This window comes from Zalophus californianus, chromosome 9 (genome assembly GCF_009762305.2).
Source record: "Zalophus californianus isolate mZalCal1 chromosome 9, mZalCal1.pri.v2, whole genome shotgun sequence".
Lineage (NCBI taxonomy): Eukaryota > Metazoa > Chordata > Mammalia > Carnivora > Otariidae > Zalophus > Zalophus californianus.
In genome coordinates this window covers 120,336,062-120,355,593 of record NC_045603.1, presented here as the reverse complement: position 1 = coordinate 120,355,593, position 19,532 = coordinate 120,336,062, and the positions used below count along the sequence as shown (strand labels likewise).

The following is a 19,532-nucleotide window of genomic DNA, read 5'->3' as shown; positions in this document are numbered from 1 at the left end:
GCAATACCAACCTATGAACCGAATTTGGTTTTAAATATTTCTTTCATACTATCTACTTACGTAAATGATTATTGAAAAGGAAATCCAAAAATTTGGTCCCTAGGTTGAGGAATAAAGAAAATTATAAGAAGATATATTACCCATAAAGAAAAAAAAATACAGTTTCCCATTATAGTAGGGTTAGAGGTTGCATCATAAAATACTTTACTTGAGTTTTTTGTGGTTTGCTTCAGATGATTAGTTCAGAGAAATAGATGAGCCAGTACTGAGTTAGCTGCTGTTGTGTGAAGAATACTGGGGACAACAGGCTTTTATTTTATTCTACAGGTACTAGATATACTTTTTCAAAGGGTATTTTGAGAATGAGGAATCAGATTTAAAGGGTAATGTTATTTTAAGATTGAAATTGTCCTTTTCTATGAAGTTATTCTATAAATCCCATGGACCTTTTTCCCACTATTACTATGTATTTTTAAAAACTTACTTAAACTTTAACAATTAAGGCAATTTATATGTTTTATCCATTCTAAGATATGAGAATTAGCATATTCAGTCAAATGTCATATACACATATATGTATGTGTGTATCTATATATAGATAGATATGTGTGAATGGGTATATATCTCACACAAAGGACAAATAGAACTTGCTCACTGTTATATTTCCTGTATCCAAAACAGTCCCTGGCTCACAGTAAATGTTCAATAAATATTTCCTGCATGAATAAATAATTAACTGTATATCTGAACTGTTTTATAATGTTCATTATTCTCCTTTTCACTTAATATTTTATAGAAATATATTAAATATTACACTCTGCTATATGAGAAAAGTTCTATATCTGGTATGTGAGTTGAAATTAGAGTGGCCTGTTTACACCCATTATATTTTTTCTTATAATTTTCATACATCAACATGTAACGTTAAATATCACTTTTTAAAAATAATTTGACATATTTTGTCAACACTTGTATGTACATCTTTAATAAAATTTCTGCTTCAAATGCTGTTTTTTATATATAGGCCTGTTCTTATGACATAGTGTATTTTCTCTATTTTCCTAAATTTCAAAAATCTCTTATGAATGATGAATGTGTTTTATTTTGAAGAGTGAGTGTTTACCTATATTTCTTTTATTAAGTGTTACAGAATAGGATAAAGTGCCAATCCTTCTTTACATATAAATTAATTCTATTAAAAGAACTAGTCTCCAATGCATTAAAAATAAAATGAATGTATGTTTGAATAATTTAGTGCATTACGGTTTGACTGCAGTGTTTAGGAAGGGTAGTTTCACATTGATTTTAACTCAAAATTACTCTTCATTGGAAGTCTGAGCCTGAGCAGGAATTGGATGTTGAACTGGTATCCCTTGTAAAAGGGTAAAGATAAAATATACAGTTAAGACACGCAAAACAATACAGTTTTGTTTGAAGGTGGTTTTAATTTTACAAATATCAATGGCATTTTAAGAACATAATTATTATATGTTTAGAAATTTAGTAATTGTTGCCATACCCCAAAAAAGAATTTGCATTCTATAAGTACGTAATCTTTTTGTCACGTTCTCTTAATGACCTAATAGCTAAAAGAGAATTCTCATTTTTGTGTCTCTTTAGTGTACATTTTCGCTTACACTTTTAGTAGATTTCCATTACTGTAGATATCTCACTTTAGCTTTTAGAATGTTTGAGTATATTTGCTAACGTATGCCTGCATTGTGTAATATCTATTATAATTCTTAAATAGATTTCTAGCAATTAATTTGAAATGGAAAAAACAGCCATGCTACCATTTTTTTTTCTTTATGAGAACATTTGGAATGCTTTTAAAGATTAAACCAGTCATCTTCTGGTGACTGGGACAACTTGGGTTCCTTCATCCTTTTAGCACTGAGTAACTGCATTTTCCAGATCTTCACATTATATTGCTAATTCCTGTTAAACAACCATTTTGTACCCGCAAGTTATTAACCAAAGCCATGAATTCACCTTGTAAGTATGCTTGTCATTTAAACAAGGTATATTCCTATTTCACGCTAAACTTTCATAATTAGACACTTTTTGCCGAAAATCAATCTTGGGCTTCCAAGGATACACAGGGGACAGGGCAACAGTGGAAGGAGATCTTACAGCCCCAAACTGCGTAGTATCTGGCTAATTAATCTATACAGATAGGCCTAAATCATTTTCTATTTGTATGTGGAGTGAGCTCCCATCTTTCTCCAACTTAAATCACCTTAAAAAAACAAAAAAGTGACGTTAAATTTTCAAGAGTAAATTTGGAGTACAGAGCCAGATCAGAGAAATCCTCAATCAAACCTGGACTCCCCTATCGCATGGTGTTATCATTTGGTGACTGACTAGAACTTGGGTTCCTTCATCCTTTGGTATCATATTACTGCATTTTCCAGATCATCACATTATATTGCTAATTCTTGATTAACGACCATTTGTACTCCTACACAGCAACCTGAAGGTATCCTTGGTGTTCCCTCTTTGACTATTACCCTAACCCAGGCTTTTGACCTTCAGTCTGTGATGTGCTTTCATTGACCACTGGGGCCAATGTGGTGTGTAAATGGGCTGCGGATCTGGTGGCACTTCCACTGCGTGAACTTTGGGTAGAGTCCAGGATGTGAATTTAATGGGTGGAGAAGCTTCGGCAGCACTGTGAAGTTAGCGCGGCCAACTGCAGGAAGCCATGCTTCACTGCACCCTTCTTGGAAGCTGGCATACTTGCCCTACCCTTGCTACCCACGGGCCAGCTCTTGAGGAAAAGGCCCGCAGGTAGGTCCTCAATGCAGGGAGATGCTCCAGGGGAATCAGTCCCCTCCAGTTCCTCTGATAAAAGACCCCTCCCTCCCGGTCTTCGGCATCCTCCTCCCCTCCCTCCCTCTGAGGCCCGTTCGAGACGTGCACGCTCAGCCCGCGCGACCGGCGCTGCAGCAGGCGGCCCCAACGTCCCCGCCCCCGCGTGCGCGCCCCCGCGTTCTCTCGTTGGCTCGTTCCGGCCTCAGCGCGCCGCCGGCTCCACTCGCCCCCACCCCGTAGCACACCTCGGCGGCTGCGAGCAGCGCGGGGGAGGGGAAGGGGCCGGGAGGTAGGCCGCGGCTGCGGGCCGGACGCGGCGGCGCGCACGCAGGCCTTGCTTCTCCCGGGCCTTCTCCCTCACGCTGGCCGCAGGGCGGGCGCGCACGCCGAGTGACGCTCAGAGGAGGAAGCGCAGCCCCCTTCCCCTCCCTGGCTGCCCCTGGCCCAGCGGGAGCCCCCCCAGTGCGCCTGTGCGGAGGCCTACTTGATTATGTGTGCCCTCTCCGGGCTCCAGCGTTAGCGGCCGGGTGGAGGTGGGGAGGGAAGAAGACGAGGAGGAGGAGGAGGAGGAGGAGGCGGTGGAGGGGAGGTGGGGGGAGTCAGCAAGGACATGGCTCCTGACTCCTGTGCGGAACGTGAGTGACTGAGCGGCAAAGCCCGAGTGAGCGAGCGGCCGAGCGGCGGGCGGGGGCCGGGGACGTAGGGAAGGGAGCGGGGGTGCGGGTGGCTCTGCGGGGGGAAGTACTAATTGGCTTGCATGTGTTTTTTTAATGGTCCCCCCCAACTCCCTCTTAGATGGTCTCTAGCGACCGGCCCGTGTCACTGGAGGACGAGGTCTCCCATAGTATGAAGGAGATGATTGGAGGCTGTTGCGTTTGCTCAGACGAGAGAGGCTGGGCCGAGAACCCGCTGGTTTATTGCGACGGGCACGGCTGCAGCGTCGCGGTGCATCAAGGTAAACACCCAACCGCCCGCCGGGCCGAACCCGGCCTGCTCCCAACCGTCACCGCTTCCCCCACCTTGGCAGCAACTGCCAGTTCCCCTGCCGCCCCTCCCCCCGCCCCGCCCCGCCCCGCCCCCGCCCCCGCCCCGTTCCGCGGCCCGGGATTGACTCGGAGGGTCCGCGGCGGGGCGGAGGGGGTGTGGGCTGTGCATGTGGGAGAAAGTGCGTGTGGCCTGGACTGTCATGTGATTCTGCGCTCACTCTCTCAAGTGTCATTTGGCCGCCGCCTGCGCCCGGAGCCGTGGGGCTGGAGACTTTCGGAGGCGGTGGTTGGAGGCGGGGGGCCAAGGGGGGTGGTGGGCGTTACGGGTCGCGGCCTGCGCTCCGGGGGCGACGGGGGTGGGCGTGCGCCCCTCGGTGGAGTCGCGGTGGCCGTGGGTTGGTTTGGGATCGTGGAGGCCCCTCCCCCTTCACTGGCTGCTCGGGTCTGCCGCAGTGTGTCTGGAGGCTTCCTGTGGCATGGAGTCAGGCTCGGGAATGCCACTCGGTGCGCCGGGGCTGGTCGCGGAGGCAGGGCGGTTGTTTGGGCGCTTTAGATTAGGGAGGGGAGGCGCCGCTGCTACACCCCAAGCTTTCTGGCGGAGACCCTGCTGCTGCGGACTGGGAGCTTCCTGCGGAGAAGACGGTGGCCTCCCGCCGCCGCTGTCGTCCTGCTGCAGGAGCGGCTTGACGAGCTGCCCTGGGCTGGTGTTGAGGCTGTAGAGGCGGCATCTGTCCACTTCCTCAGCTTAAGTAACCGAAGAGAAGAGGTGGTGGTGCGGCCAGTGACTTGGGGAGCATCTTAGCTTATTTCTGGGTGTTTCCATTCGGTGAGTTTTTTGGATATTACAAGAAAGCCGAGGACACTAGTAAGAGAGTTTTCTGGCCATTAAAATTTGACTTTTTCTATTTCGTGTGGTAAGGAAACAACCTAGATAATTTTTGGGTGACTCTTCTCTCCCTGTTACCAACCCGCCCTGCTTCCCATTTCTGATTTTGGCATCGAGTGATGCAAATATTTAGATACTATCGAATGAGAGAAAGCCTGAACGTAAGGGGCGAAAGTGCATTCTTTATAGAGTGAAATCTCAGAATGGGTAAGGGAGACTTAGGAGATAGTGAATTAATTACCAGAGTACAGTTATTCTCATTTGTTTTTTGACAAACACCAAAGCTGCACACCTTCCTCCTTTTAAGGAGTGAAAACAGTGTGTGTTGGTACTGATTTTTTAGTGTTCATTGGCATTTGTGGAGGGCATTTGTGGAGATATTTCTTAGGAATTGCATTCTAAATTACCAAGTTTCAATCAGTAAAGTCGTCTCTTGGTATAGAAAACACTCATTTAAACTTTAAGTTTTCTTGTCTAGAAGTAGTACTTCTGGGTTAAAATAAAAGTTTTTGGACATTGATGCAGTGTTTCTTGACTGATAGGGACATTTTTACACTGACATGTTTACAAATTTTAAAAGGAATTACAAGTTTAACTTTTGGAGTTTTAAAAAAATTGTGCTGGTTTTATATTCTTCTAGTGCTTTCCAGTATTTAAGATATTTCAAGCTTCTTCTGAGCAAGCCCATGCAAAAATGTCAGTTGGTTATTAGTGTTCTAGGTTTTTGGGAAAATTCAACTTTGAGTTAGTTAAATATCAAATTTTTTTTTTTAAACTGGAGTGAGATTTAGATCTACTGAAATCACTTATTGGAACATTCACATCATATTTTTAAAAATAAATTTGTGCTTTTTAAAATAATGGCTGTATTGAGATGTGATTCACATACCAGAGAATTCACCCACTCAAAGTGTACAATCCACTGGTTTTAGTACATTCACAGAGTTTTGTATCTAATTACCACACAACTCTAGAACATTTTCTTTTTTCTTTCTCTCTTTTTTTTTTTAAAGAGAGGGAGGGGTGGGGGTATAGTGGTGGAGAGAGAATCCTAAGCAGACTCCATGCCCAGCCTTGAGCAGGTGGCAGGGCTCATTCTCACAACCCTGAGATCATGACCCGAGGTGAAATCAGGAGTCGGATTCTTTTTTTTTTTTTTTTAACGATTTTATTTATTTTTGACAGAGAGAGAGAGAGAGAGACAGTACAAGCAGGGGAAGCAGCAGGCAGAGGGAGAGGGAGGGGCAGGCTCCCCGCTCAGCAGGGAGCCCGATGTGGGGGTCGATCCCGGGACCCTGGGATCATGACGCGGGCCAAAGGCAGACACTTAACCGTCTGAGCCACCCAGGCGCCCCCAGGAGTTGGAGTCTTAACCAACTGAGCCACTCAGGTGCCCCAATTTTATTTTTTAATTTTTATTTATTTCAGGGGTACAGGTCTGTGATTCATAAGTCTTAATACACAGCGCTCACCACAACACATATCCTCCTCAATGTCTGTCACCCAGCCACCCCATCCCCTCCACCCCCCAGGCACCCCAATTTTAGAACATTTTCATCAACCTAACAAGAAACCTTGGACCCGTTAATAGTTACTCTCCGTTTCACCCTAACTCTCCCAACACTAGGCAACCACTAGTGTACTTTCTATCGATTTGCTTATTTTGGACAGCTTATACAAATGGAAGCATGTCATGCTTAACGATACATTTCATTTTCTTTTCTGCAATATTTTTTGCTTATTTTGACAGGTGATTTGGAAATATTTTTATTAGACTTATCTAAAATGCTTGGTATTTGGGACACCTGGGTGGCTCAGTCGGTTAAGCATCTGCCTGCCTCTCGGGTCATGATCCCAGGGTCTTGGGATCGAGTCCCATATCGGGCTTCTTGCTCAGCGGGGAGCCTGCTTCTCCCTCTGCCTGCCACTCCCCCTGCCTGTCACTCCCCCTGCTTGTGCTCTCTCTACCTCTCTCTCTGACAAATAAATAAATAAAATCTTTAAAAAAAAAAAAAATAGGGGCACCTGGGTGGCTCAGTTGTTAAGCGTCTGCCTTTGGCTCAGGTCATGATCCCAGGGTCCTGGGATTGAGCCCCACATCGGGCTCCCTGCTCGGCGGGAGGCCTGCTTCTCCCTCTCCCACTCCTCCTGCTTGTGTTCCCTGTCACTGTGTGTCTCTCTGTCAAATAAATAAATAAAATCTTTAAAAAAAAATACTTGCTGTTTAAATTGCAGGATATAGGAATGAATGAATTTCTGAGTTATTTGTAAAAAAATCTGTGTTAAATTTTACTCAATATTCTTTCTATCATAAAATAATAAGTATAATTTGTAGTGCTTATGCTTATCTAAAAAACAAAAGGGTGGTCTTTCAATGTTTTTATTAAAATGTCATACAGGAGTGCCTGGGTGGCTCAGTCGGTTAAACATCTGCTTTTAGCTCAGGTCATGATCCCAGGTCCTGGGATTGAGCCCCATGTTGGGCTTGCCCTCTCCCCACTGTTTGTGCTCTCTCTCTCTCTTTTTATCTTTCTCTCTCAAATAAATAAATAAAATCTTAAACCCCAAAATGTCATACAATTTTTATTAGGTGGTAACGTGATAAATAAAAATATAAAATGTTTTCATTCTTTGCAAAACGGGTATTTTTATATGTATGGTCTGAGAGGTAATTGAGGGCTTTGAAAGGATATTTGATTTTCCATAATTTAAAAAATTTTAACATATTTTAAAATCTTTTATTTCCCAATAGCTTGCTATGGCATTGTTCAAGTACCCACTGGACCATGGTTTTGCAGGAAATGTGAATCTCAGGAGAGAGCAGCCAGAGTGGTAAGAACTGTTTATCAAAAACATTAAAATACTTCAATGAAAAAAAAAAACTTCAGTGAGTAGCTTAGGATGCAACACACTTAGTTTCAGTTTGAAGGGTTTTCAGTCTTTTGTTCAAATATTGAATTTGGGCCGAATATTGACTTAACAGTTTTAAACCAGTTTTATAAACTGAAAAACAAATTGAACCACATAAGTATTTGTTGAGGGATACTTTGAATGGATAAAACATAAAGTTGTATTTGGGCTTTAGCTCTACCTACTATTTTGAAGGGTTAAACTGGCAGTAGAACATAAGGAAATTAAGGTAATAATTCTGCTAGGTTCTGCTGAATGAATAAAAAAACACAGTTTAACCACAGTATTCTTTTTACTGCATCTGCATGTGTATAGTTTAACTCTGAGTGCTCAGTATTTTCACACATTCAGTTCTTTTGGCAAAGCAACATAAAAATTTTCCTTTCTTATTGTCCGGCTACCTTCTTTCTGAACACTTTTGTAAACTTCTTGAATCATGAGGGAGGTATGTTTATTTTTTATGTGGTCCAAAGCGTTTTTTTCAATTGAACTTCTGGAAATAACAGGGAGAAATAGATTTAATCTTCATAATCATTTAAAAGTATTACCATTTGCAGTGTGATAGTTCCTTCTTTTTGGTGTTGGCTAGAGAATTTGACAGAGGTAGAAAACAAACATTTGAACTTTTTTTTTTTTTTTTAAAGATTTTATTTGACAGAGAGACACAGCGAGAGCACGAACACAAGCAGGGGCAGTGGGAGAGGGAGAAGCAGGCTTCCCGCGGAGCAGGGAGCCCGATGTGGGGCTCGATCCCAGGACCCTGGGATCATGACCTGAGCCGAAGGCAGACGCTTAACAATTGAGCCACCCAGGCACCCCAACATTTGAACTACCTACATATGTAGCATGGAAGCTTTTATTTTTGCCTAGGCAATTTTTGATCAGAAATAATGGCTGAGTAGCCTATCTAGGATTGTGAGACTCAGAGCAGTATTCTGTTCATATGTTTCATTTATGTGTGAGAATGCACTGTAGCAGAATTATAGCTATATTAGCATTACAATAATGGGAAATAGTAAGTAGAGGGTGAAATCAATAATACAAAGCTCAGGACTTGATGTATGCATAGGTCTCCTTTTTGTTTTTTCCTCTTTGTAGCATGTTATGGTTTTGGAGTTGATGGGTCACCAAGCCAAGGAAGTTATGCTTTAATTCATTAGTAAACACTGATTGTAAGGTGAGGCTGTTCCAGGGGATGTCACAGTAGATTCAAAGCCAGAGAAAGATTAGAAAACAGGAAGGTAGATACCAAGAGGGAAGATAAAGAGGTCTGTGAATGGGGAGTGGTAGAATGCCAGTATTATTTGCCTTAAATGCCACTTACTGCCTGTTTTTAATTCCTTTTTTCTTTCGGAGGGTATGGTCAAGATATCAAGGTGAATTAAGGTAGTTATCTTACAAGGTATATTGAATAGCACATTTTATTGGCTTTATTTCTTAGGATGTGGGGCCATTCAAGGTTTTAAAGAAGAGGCGCAACTTCCTTTAATTTCTTATAGCGTACAGTTATAAAAGATAAGGTCCTTTGTAAGAAAGAAAAACTGATTATAAGCTTAAATAAGCAGAGAGAGGGCATTTTATATTTTTTATTTTATTATTATTATTTTTTAGATTTTTATTAATTTGACAGAGAGAGACACAGCGAGGGAGGGAAAACAAGCAGGAGGAGCGGGGGGAGGGAGAAGTAGGCCTCCCGCGGAGCAGGGAGCTGGATGTGGGGCTCAGTCCCAGGACCCTGGGATCAGGACCTGAGCCGAAGGCAGACGCCCAGTGACTGAGCCACCCAGGTGCCCCATATTTTTTATTTATTTTTTTTAAGATTTTATTTTTAAGGGGCACCTGGGTGGTGCAGTTGGCTAAAGCATCTGACTCTTGGTTTTGGCTCAGGTTGTGTTCTCAGCGCGGGCTGTTCTTAGGTCATGTTCTCAGCAATGGGCTCCATGCTCAGCATTGGGCTCTGCACTCAGTGTGCAGTCTGCTCAAGATTCTCTCTCTGGGGGGCGCCTCGGTGGCTCAGTTGGTTAAGCGACTGCCTTCGGCTCAGGTCATGATCCCGGAGTCCCGGGATCGAGTCCCACATCAGGCTCCCTGCTCAGCAAGGAGCCTGCTTCTCCCTCTGACCCTCCCCCCTCTCATGTACTCTCTCTCTCTCATTCTCGCTCTCTCAAATAAATAAATCTTTAAAAACAAAAAAAAAGATTCTCTGGGCTCCCGGGTGGCTCAGTCAGTTGAGTGTCTCTCTTCTGCTCAAGTCAGGATCCTGGGGCCCTGGGATCGAGCTCTGTGTGGGGCTCCCTGCTCAGCGGGGAGTCTGCTTCCCCCTTCTCTTCTGCCCCTCCACCCTGCTCATTCTCTCTCTCTTTCAAATAAAATATTTAAAGGAAGAAAAAAAGATTCTGTCTCCCTCTGCCCTTCCCTGCCCTTCCCCCTGCTTGCTCGTGCGCGTGCTCTCAGATAAATAAAATCTTAAAGAGAACACAAGCATGGGGAGTGGAAGTGGTAAAAGCAGGCTCCCCACTTAGCGGGGAGCCCCATGCGGGGCTTGTCCCCAGGACCCTGGGATCATCACCTGAGCCGTGAAGGCAGACACTTAATGACTGAGCCACCCAGGCGCCCCAAAGATTTGATTTGATTTGATTTTTTTAAAGATTTCACCTATTTATCTGACAGAGAGACACAGCGAGAGAGGGAACACAAGCAGGGGGAGTGGGAGAGGGAGAAGCAGGCTTCCGCCGAGCAGGGAGCCCGATGCGGGGCTCAATCCCAGGACCCTGGCATCATGACCCGAGCCGAAGGCAGATGCTTAACGACTGAGCCACCCAGGCGCCCCCCAAAGATTTTAAAGTAATCTCTACACCCAACAGGGGGCTTGAACCCACAACCCTGAGATCAAGAGCCTCGTGCTCTACTGACTGAGTCAGTCAGGTACTGCAAGGGCAGTTTAATATAAGGATATTGGAGCCAAGAAGCCTAACATGGAAATGTAGTCATGACTTAGAAAGGGAATTGAATTAATCTTTTTCTTTTGGTTGGTTAAGGGTCTGCCTTTCGTTTGGGTCATGACCTCAGGGTCCTGGGATCGAGCCCCATATCAGCCTCTCTGCTTGGCAGGGAGTCTGCTTCTCCCTCTCCCTCTAAGTGCTTTCTGAGGGCTTTCTCTCTATCTCTCAAATAAAATCTTTAAAAAAAAAAAAAAAAGGTTATTTATTTGAGAACAAGAGAGTGACCCCGAGAGCCTGAGCTGGGGAGGGGCTGAGGAAGAGAATCTTTCCTTTTTTTTTTTATTTCTTTTTTATTTTTTTTTAAGATTTTCTTTATTCATGAGAGACCTAACTGACTGAGCCACCCAGGCACCCAGGAAGAGAATTTTTCACGCAGACTCCCCGCTGAGCGAGGAACCAGCCGAGGGCTCTGTCCCATAGCCCATGAGATCATGAACTGAGCTGAAACCAAGAGTGGGACGCTTAACTACCGAACCACCCACGTGTCCCAAATTAGCCTTTTTTTTTTTAAGTAAATCCTTCCCTTTTGGTAATTATTACTTTATTTTAAAAGTAATTTCTGTGCCAAGGTGGGGCTCAAACTCGTGCTGTTGACTGAGTCAGCCAGGCACCCCAAGAATTGAATTAGTCTTGGGGCACCTGGGTGGCTCAGTCGTTTAAGCATCTGCCTTTGGCTCAGGTCATGATCCCAGGGTCCTGGGATCGAGCCCCGCATCGGGCTCCCTGCTCCGCGGGAAGCCTGCTTCTCCCTCTCCCACTCCCCCTGCTTGTGTTCCCTCTCTCGCTGTGTCTCTCTCTGTCAAATAAATAAATAAAATCTTAAAAAAAAAAAAGAATTGAATTAGTCTTAATCTTACTTCTTTTATTTGTGCGTCGGCTTTATTCTTCTCCTTTCTGCAGGTTTTCTCTGCTACTGGCTGTTTACTGTCAGTGTATGTTAAATGTTCTATAACAATTGTCTGGTTTAATCATCTTATCAAACCTTTGAGGTATTTTGTTCTCATTTTATGGATAGAGGCATCACAGGTTTAAGAGAAATGCATATCTAGTTGGAGGGTGGGCTGTGATTAAGCTCTCAACCATCATGTTCTGTATTGCCTCCTGTGGTGAAAGTGGCCATACTTCAGCTCCTAATATTTTCTGTTTTCTGTCTCAAGAGACTAAATCTTAAATCTCACTCTGTCTCATGTTCCTTTGGGTAACAAAAAACTGGGTTGGCTTGGATAAGGTGCCTAGCTCTGGACCAGCTAGCCATGGCGAGACAATGGGGTTGCTTAGACACAGAGAGATGTCTGTGGGTTTGGGATAGCTCACTTCTCAGAGAAGGGATTTATGAGCTGATGGTACCGTAGCAGAATAATAAAGTTGTAATTTCAGACAAGTAGTTTGGAGTATACAGAATGGATTTGAGGGGGAGGTCAGAAACTGAAAAACTCAGGATGATAATTACACTAAAAATGTGAGAGTAGAAAGGAAGGGAGGGAGCGTTTTGAAGGATGAAATGACAGAAATGGATATTGGGTAAAGGAAAGGGAATAATCAAAGATGATTCTTAGTATCTAGGGTAATGACTGGAATGGTGATGCCATTAATAGAGTAATGGTAATAAAGAAAGGACAGCAGGTTTGAAGAATAAGGAAAGTTCTGTTTTGAGCAGGTTGGTTTTGATGATGCTAGGGTTTTTCATCGGAAATTTAGGATTAAAGTAATGGAATCAAGTTAGAGTTGGAGCCGCATAGAAGAAAGACTGGGAACCAAGTGACGTTTTTGTTGTTAGAGAAGAGAAAAATGAAGACAGCTGTGGTGAATATCCACATTTGAGGAGAGTAAGAGAACAAGTTTCCAAGGATGGAAAATGAACTGTCAGGAAAGGAGAACCTGCAGTAGTAACAGACACTTGGTTTCTCAGGAAAGACTAGTTGATGGTGACATTGCTGTAAGGATGCTGAAAAACTGAGAAAAGTTTCTGAGACCAAATTGTAGTTCCTTTGTTTGGGCAGAACTCTCGTTATAGGTACTGAGGAGAGTAGAGATTGTAGGATTAGACGGAATATTGAAAAAGGAAAGAGGAGAGTAAGAGTTAGAGATCGAATTTTGTTGGTTTTTAAGGGAAACTCTTTGTAGGTAGGCATTCATTGTTCAGAAAAAGCACTTGATGGGGCTCCTGGGTGGCTCACATGTTGAGCATCTCCTTTGGCTTTAGTCATGATCCCGAGGTCCTGGGATCGAGCCCCACATCAGGCTCCTTGGTCGGGCAGGAAGCCTGCTTCTTCTGTCTGTACTGCTCCTCCTGCTTGTGCTCTCTCGCCCTCTGTCAAATAAATAAAATCTTTAAAAACAAAACAAAACACTTGAATTGCTTTATTTACCTCAAATGAACGTGTATTTTTGTTGAAGATTTTATTTTATTTTTATTTTTTTAAAGATTTTATTTATTTATTTGACAGAGAGAGACACAGCGAGAGAGGGAACACAAGCAGGGGGAGTGGGAGAGGGAGAAGCAGGCTTCCCGCTGAGCAGGGAGCCAGATGCGGGGCTCGATCCCAGGACCCTGAGATCACGACCTGAGCCGAAGGCAGATGCTTAATGACTGAGCCACCCAGGCGCCCCTGAAGATGTTTTTTTTTAAAGATTTTATTCATTTGAGAGAGAGAAGGAGAGAGGGAGAGAGCACAAGCAGGGGGAGAGGCAGAGGGGAGGGAGAAGCAGACTCCCCACTGAGCAGGGAGCCCAATGCGGGGCTCGATCCCGGGACCCTGGGACCATGACCTGAGCCGAAGGCAGATGCTTAAGGCCTGAGCCACCCAGGCGCCCCATGCTGAAGATATTTTATTAGGCCTTAAAACTGTTCGGGTATCATTGTCTGCTGGTTAGAGGTTAAAACTCTGATGACTATTTTGTATTTAGTGAGTATTTGTTCTTAATTACCACAGGCTGAAGAGACTTACTAGAAATGTTATGTATTTATATACTTTTAATGGGATAAAGAGCATATGTTACATTGTAAATATTCTACTTTGAAAACATGGTGAGTGGATTGTGCAAAAAAATAAAATGGCCAAAAGCCCATTAAGAATTTGCATTATTTAGGTATTGCTATTCTAGCTCTAAATGAAAAGACTATTTTCTACAGGAGGTGAGATGTAACTTTTTCTACTGTTCTGCCTCTTTTTATTATAGTTCTTTCTGGCTTAACATTGTCAGGGAAGAACTGCTGGATGGAATGTAAATCAAAATTTCAGGGATTGACCTAGGGTTTGCACATTTTGTTTTTTTAAGATTTTATTTATTTGACATAGGGAGAGAGAGAGCACAGGCAGGAGGAGCGGCAGGCAGAGGGAGAAGCAGGCGCCGATCAAGGAGCCCAATGTGGGGCTCCATTCCAGGACCTCCTGGGATCATGACCTGAGCTGAAGGCAGATGCTTAACTGACTCTGAGCCACCCTGGCTCCCCCACGTTTTATTTTTTAATTTTTGCTTAATGAAGTTATGTAATGCAAAAAAAGTCACTATAAGTCTTTAAAACCATGTGAGCTATATACTTAACTGTATTATGTATTTACGTTTAATTTTATTAAGTAAAATTATATGAATATATATTTGTCATAGATAGGTATGGATATAGAACATATAATAAATATTCCCCACCCAGAATAAACTAAGGTGGATTCTTCATATTTGCCCCAAATCTTGCCTCCTTCTTAAAATAATAAATAAAAAAATTAAGTTGAAATACTTTTTGTACTCTCCCCAGTGTGAGTCATCCATTATCCTTTTAGTGTCTGTTAGGACCATCTCTCTCTCTTTTTTCTTTCCAGTTTCATTGGGATATAATTGACCTGTGACATTGTATTGATTTAAGGTATACAATGTAATGATTTATATATATATATATATACATACACATATTGCAAAATGATTACTAAAATGAGTTTAGTTAACATCTGTTCTCACATAGTTGCAAATTTTTTTTTTTTTAAGATTTATTTGAGAGAGAGGTAGCAAGAGAGAGCACTAATGGGTTAGGGTGGGTTGGGTGGGTGGGGAGGAGGGACAGAGGGAGAGGGAGAAGCAGGCTCCCCTCAAAGGCAGATGCTTAACCAACTGAGCCACCCAGGCGCCCTTGCAATTTTTTCTTTTGATGAGAACTATTTTTTTTTTTTTAAAGATTTTATTTGACAGAGAGAGACACAGCGAGGGAGGGAACACAAGCAGGGGGAGTAGGAGAGGGAGAAGCAGGCCTCCTGCGTGGGGCTCAGTCCCAGGACCCTGGGATCATGACCTGAGCCGAAGGCAAACACTTAACGACTGAGCCCCCAGGGGCCCCTTGATGAGAACTTTCAAGATTTATTCTTGGGGCACCTGTTGGCTCAGTTGGTAGAGTATAGGACTCTTAATCTCACGGTTGTGAGTTCAAGCCCCATGTTGGGTGTAAAGTTTACTTACACACAGAACTTTCACATACACAATACAGTATTGTTAATCATAGTCACTATGCTATATATTCCACTTCCAGAACTTACCGTATAACTGAAAGTTTTTACCTTTTGATCGACCACCACACACCTTTTCCCCACCCACCATCCACTGCCTTTGGCAACCGCCACTCAGTTTTCTGTTTCTATGAGACTGGTTCTTTTAGATTCCAAACGTATGTGAGGTCATGTAGTACAGACGGTCTCCTGACTTAGGATTTTTTGACTTTACCGTGCTGTGAGAGCAGTATGTATTCAGAAGAAACCATATTTCAAATCTTAGTTTTTGATCTTTGCCCAGACTAGTGATACGCAGTACAATACGCTTGTGATGCTGGGCAGTGGCAGCTAGCCAGCGCTGCCAGTCAGCTGCCAACTCGATCAGGAGGGCAAACAACAGATAGCTTAGAGTCATTCTCTACCCTTACAAGCACTCTGTTTTTCACTTTTAGTGCAGTCGTCAATAAATTACATAAGGTATTCAACACCTTATTATAAAATAGGATCTGCGTTAAGATGATTTTGCTCAGCTGTAAGCTAAGTGTTGTGAGCACATTTCACACTAGGCTAGGCTATGATTTTGGTAGGTTAGGTGTATTAAATACATTTTCGACTTATGATATTTTCAACTTATGAGTTTATTTGGACATAACTCCATTCCATAACTGAGGAAGATCTGTATTTGTCTAATTTGTTTCACTTAGCATAATGCCTTCCATCTGTGTTGTTGCTAACAGCATGATTTCCTTCTTTTTTATGGCCAAATAATATTCCTCTGTGTGTGTGTGTGTGTGTGTGTGTGTGTGTGTGTGTGTGTGTGTATGTGTATCTCACGGTCTATGTTTTTATACTGCCTATATGTATTTATAAGTATCATTTAGTATTATAGGAATGGCATCGTATTGTATATATATTCTGCAAGTTGGGATATAGCTGCATTAATACATACTGATTTAGTTCATTCTTTATCTGCTTTTTAGTGTTTTGTCACAGAATGTACCACAATTTAATTTCCTTTTTTAATTTTTGTTTTTAAATTTAATTTCTTTATTGATTGTCCTTTAGGTTTCTGATTTTTCACAATAACAAATAGTGCTGCATTGAACATATACGTAGACATAATGAAGCTTGGTGTTTTCATTTATTTTTTTGAAGAGATAGTGGGGGGAGGGGCAGAAAGATAGGGAGAGAGAAAGAATCTTAAACAGCTCCATGCCAAGTGCGGAGCCCAATGGTGGGACTCGATCTCACAGTAGTGAGATCATGAGCTGAGCTGAAATCAAATTAGGAGTCAGATGCTTAACCAACTGAACCACCCAGGTGTCCCAGAAAGCTTGGTGTTTTTAAAACATGTAATCTGAGAGTCTGTATTAATAGGCAGTTTTTAATTTGTTTACAGTTATAATAGTGACTGGTATATTTGGGCTTATTTCAAAAATTTTATTTTCTGTTTTCTATTTACCATGCCTTTTTTCTTTCTCTTTTCCTTCAGTTGGAGTGATTGAATGTTCTTTATTCCTTTTTTTTTAAACATTTTTTTTAAGGATTTTATTTATTTGAGAGACAGAGAGAACACAAGTGGGGTGAGGGGCAGAGAGAGAAACATACTCCCCGCTGAGCAGGGAGCCTGATGGCGGGGCTTGATCCCAAGACTTTGGGATCATGACCTGAGCCCAAGGCAGATGCTTAACTGACTGAGCCACCCAGGTGCCCCATTCCTTTTTTTTTTTTTTTTAATCCCTGTGTTGATTTGGAGAGTATATATTCTATTTCTTTTCTGTTAGTGATTGCCCTAAAATTTTAATGTGCATACTTTGTATTTTTAATGAGTCAAAAAGTAATACAACCAAAGATCTCAGGATTCCTTGTATTCACTCTCTTTCCCTTGCGAAATCTGTTACTGTCTGTATTTTAATTCCATCTGATTTATTTGTTTGTTTGAAGGGGGGAGGGTGAGAGGGAGAGAGAGAATCCCAAGCAGGCACCACTCCCGGCATGAATTGGACGTGGGGCTCGCTCTTACAACCCTGAGGTCATGACCTGAGATGAAATCAAGAGTCGGGACGCTTAACTGACCCCAAATTCCACCTTCCTTTTAATTTCCCAAATTAGTAGTTGTGTGTGTGTTTTAAAAAAATTTTTTAATTTAATTTTTAAATTTATTATTTTTTTAAAGATTTATTTATTTGAGAGAGAGTGTGAGGGAGAGAGAGAAGGAGCAGGGAGAGGGGCAGAGGGAGAAGCAGATTCCCCGCTGAGCAGGGAGCCCGATGCAGGGCTCCATCCCAGGACCCTGGGATCATGACCTGAGCTAAAGGCAGATGCTTAACCGACTGAGCCACCCAGGTGCCCCAGTTGTTTTTTAATAGGTATTTGTAATTTAGACCTAAGATTACTGAAGTTTTGCTCAACTGTTTGTTTCCCTTGCTGCTTTATGGATCATTTCCTTTTTTTTTTTTTAATTACACAATTCTAGTGTTCCCCTCCAGAGTCTTTGCCTAGTAAGTAGTAAGCAAGCTATATTAGTCTTTTTATGTCTAAGAATGTTATTGTTTTGCTCTCATCTATGCTAGTTTGAGTTCTAGAGTCATAGTTGTTTTCCTGTAAGTAAAGATCTTATTCTAGTTTGTCTTCTGGTATCTAATTGTGGTAAACAGAAAATCTGTTGACATAGTGCTTATCCTGCTTCAAAGTTGATTTGCTTTTTCATCCTGTGGACTCAATGTTTTTTTCCATCTTGGAAAATTTTCTGCTCTCTCTTCAAGTATCACCTTATTTAATTTTTTTCTGGAACTGTTACTTAGGTGTATGCTTGGGATTCTTGTTCTTCATGTATTTTGTTACTTTAAAAAATTTTTTTTTTTAGAGAGCACGAGAGGGAAGAGGGTCAGAGGGAGAAGCAGACTCCTTGCTGAGCAGGGAGCCGATGTGGGACTTGATCCCAGGACTCCAGGATCATGACCTGAGCCGAAGGCAGTCGCTTAACCAACTGAGCCACCCAGGCGCCCATTTTTAAAAAATTTTTTTCGAAGATTTTATTTGAGAGGGAGAGAGAGAGCAAGAGAGAGTGATCACGCACACAAGCAAGAGCAGGGAGAGGGAGAAACAGACCCCCGCTGAGCAGGGAGCCCGACCTTGGGCTCGATCCCGGGATCCTGGGATCATGACCTGAGCCAAAGGCAGACGCTTAACGGACTGAGCCACCCAGGCACCCCTCTTTGTCTTTTAATTTCTCTTTCATGTTTTCTATTTTATCTCTCCATTATGGATAATCTCTTTAGCTCTGTCTTGAAATTATGCTTATTGTTAACCCAGTCAGTGAATTTCTTTTCTGAGTAAATCATACCTACAATTTCTATTTTATTTTTCAATTTGCCTTTTTTTCCTCATAACATTTTGCTATTTTTGCCTTAGGGATGATATTCCTTTATTATTTGAACATTTATTTATTCATTTATTTTTTTAAAACGATTTTATTTATTCATAAGAGAGAGAGAGAGGCAGAGGGAGAAGCAGGCTCCCTGCTGATGCGGGACTCCATCCCAGGACCCTGGGATCATGACCTGAGCTGAAGGCAGACGCTTAACCATCTGAGCCACCCAGGCGCCCTTATTTGAACATTTAAAACATACTTATTTTAGGGGCACCTGGCTGGGTCACTTGGTGGAGCATGCGACTCTTGATCTGAAAGTCTTGAGTTCAAGTCCCACATTGGGCATAGAGATTACTAAAAAAAACTTATTTTAATACTTCAGAGATTTTAGAATTCTTTTTTTTTAAATGTTAACTCTTTTTTTTTTAAAGATTTTATTTATTTATTTGAGAGAATGAGAGAGAGAGAGCACGAGAGGGAAGAGGGTCAGAGGGAGAAGCAGACTCCCCGCCGAGCAGGGAGCCCGATGCGGGACTCGATCCCGGGACTCCAGGATCATGACCTGAGCCGAAGGCAGTCGCTTAACCAACTGAGCCACTCAGGCGCCCCAGAGATTTTAGAATTCTTTATTTGTTTTGTTAACGCTGGTGGTAGACATCTTAATGTACTTTGTAATTTTTGGTTATGAGCTAATCCTCAGGAGTTGTTGTCTTCTTTGGATTCCTGTTCCTCTAGGAACACGGTGAAGATGTTGCTGTGGGGCGTTTGTGCGTTTGTGGTCTCTGAAGAACCATGTTTGCCCCCTAACAAAGATCAGATTACAGTAGCTTCTGCAAATTAGGAATTTACAAATTTACAAATTCTTTCATTTAAAAGTTCAAAAGGCCTTTTAAAACTTTTTGACAGCTCTGTGACATCATTTGGGGTCAGGCTTTTTTTTTTGTCTTCCTGTTATGCCAACCTTAGCACATGGTTTTCATTTTCAGGGTTGTCCCACAGTCAGAGCATGGCAGCTGGAACTTCAGTCATTGTGACCTGCAGAAAGAAGTTCCAGGCAGAAGGGGGGGATGGTAAAGTTAAAAGTGG

The 19,532-nt window shown here is 42.5% G+C and overlaps 1 protein-coding gene across 13 annotated transcripts in view; it reads left to right on the top strand.

Annotated features, from left to right (window-relative positions):
- The first annotated feature begins 3,034 nt into the window (after positions 1-3,034).
- MLLT10 (MLLT10 histone lysine methyltransferase DOT1L cofactor) overlaps positions 3,035-19,532 on the top strand; it is a 217,967-nt gene continuing 201,469 nt past the window's right edge. For 11 of the 13 annotated variants that reach the window (XM_027593181.2, XM_027593189.2, XM_027593188.2 and 8 more), the window contains exons 1-3: positions 3,345-3,475; positions 3,610-3,769; positions 7,439-7,518. In XM_027593181.2, the coding sequence (XP_027448982.1) occupies positions 3,610-3,769; positions 7,439-7,518 (240 nt within the window). In that variant the 5' untranslated portion in view covers positions 3,345-3,475. Of the gene's footprint in view, positions 3,476-3,609; positions 3,770-7,438; positions 7,519-19,532 lie in introns of all 13 variants that reach the window. The other 2 variants (XM_027593177.2, XM_027593176.2) reach the window with 2 other exon arrangements.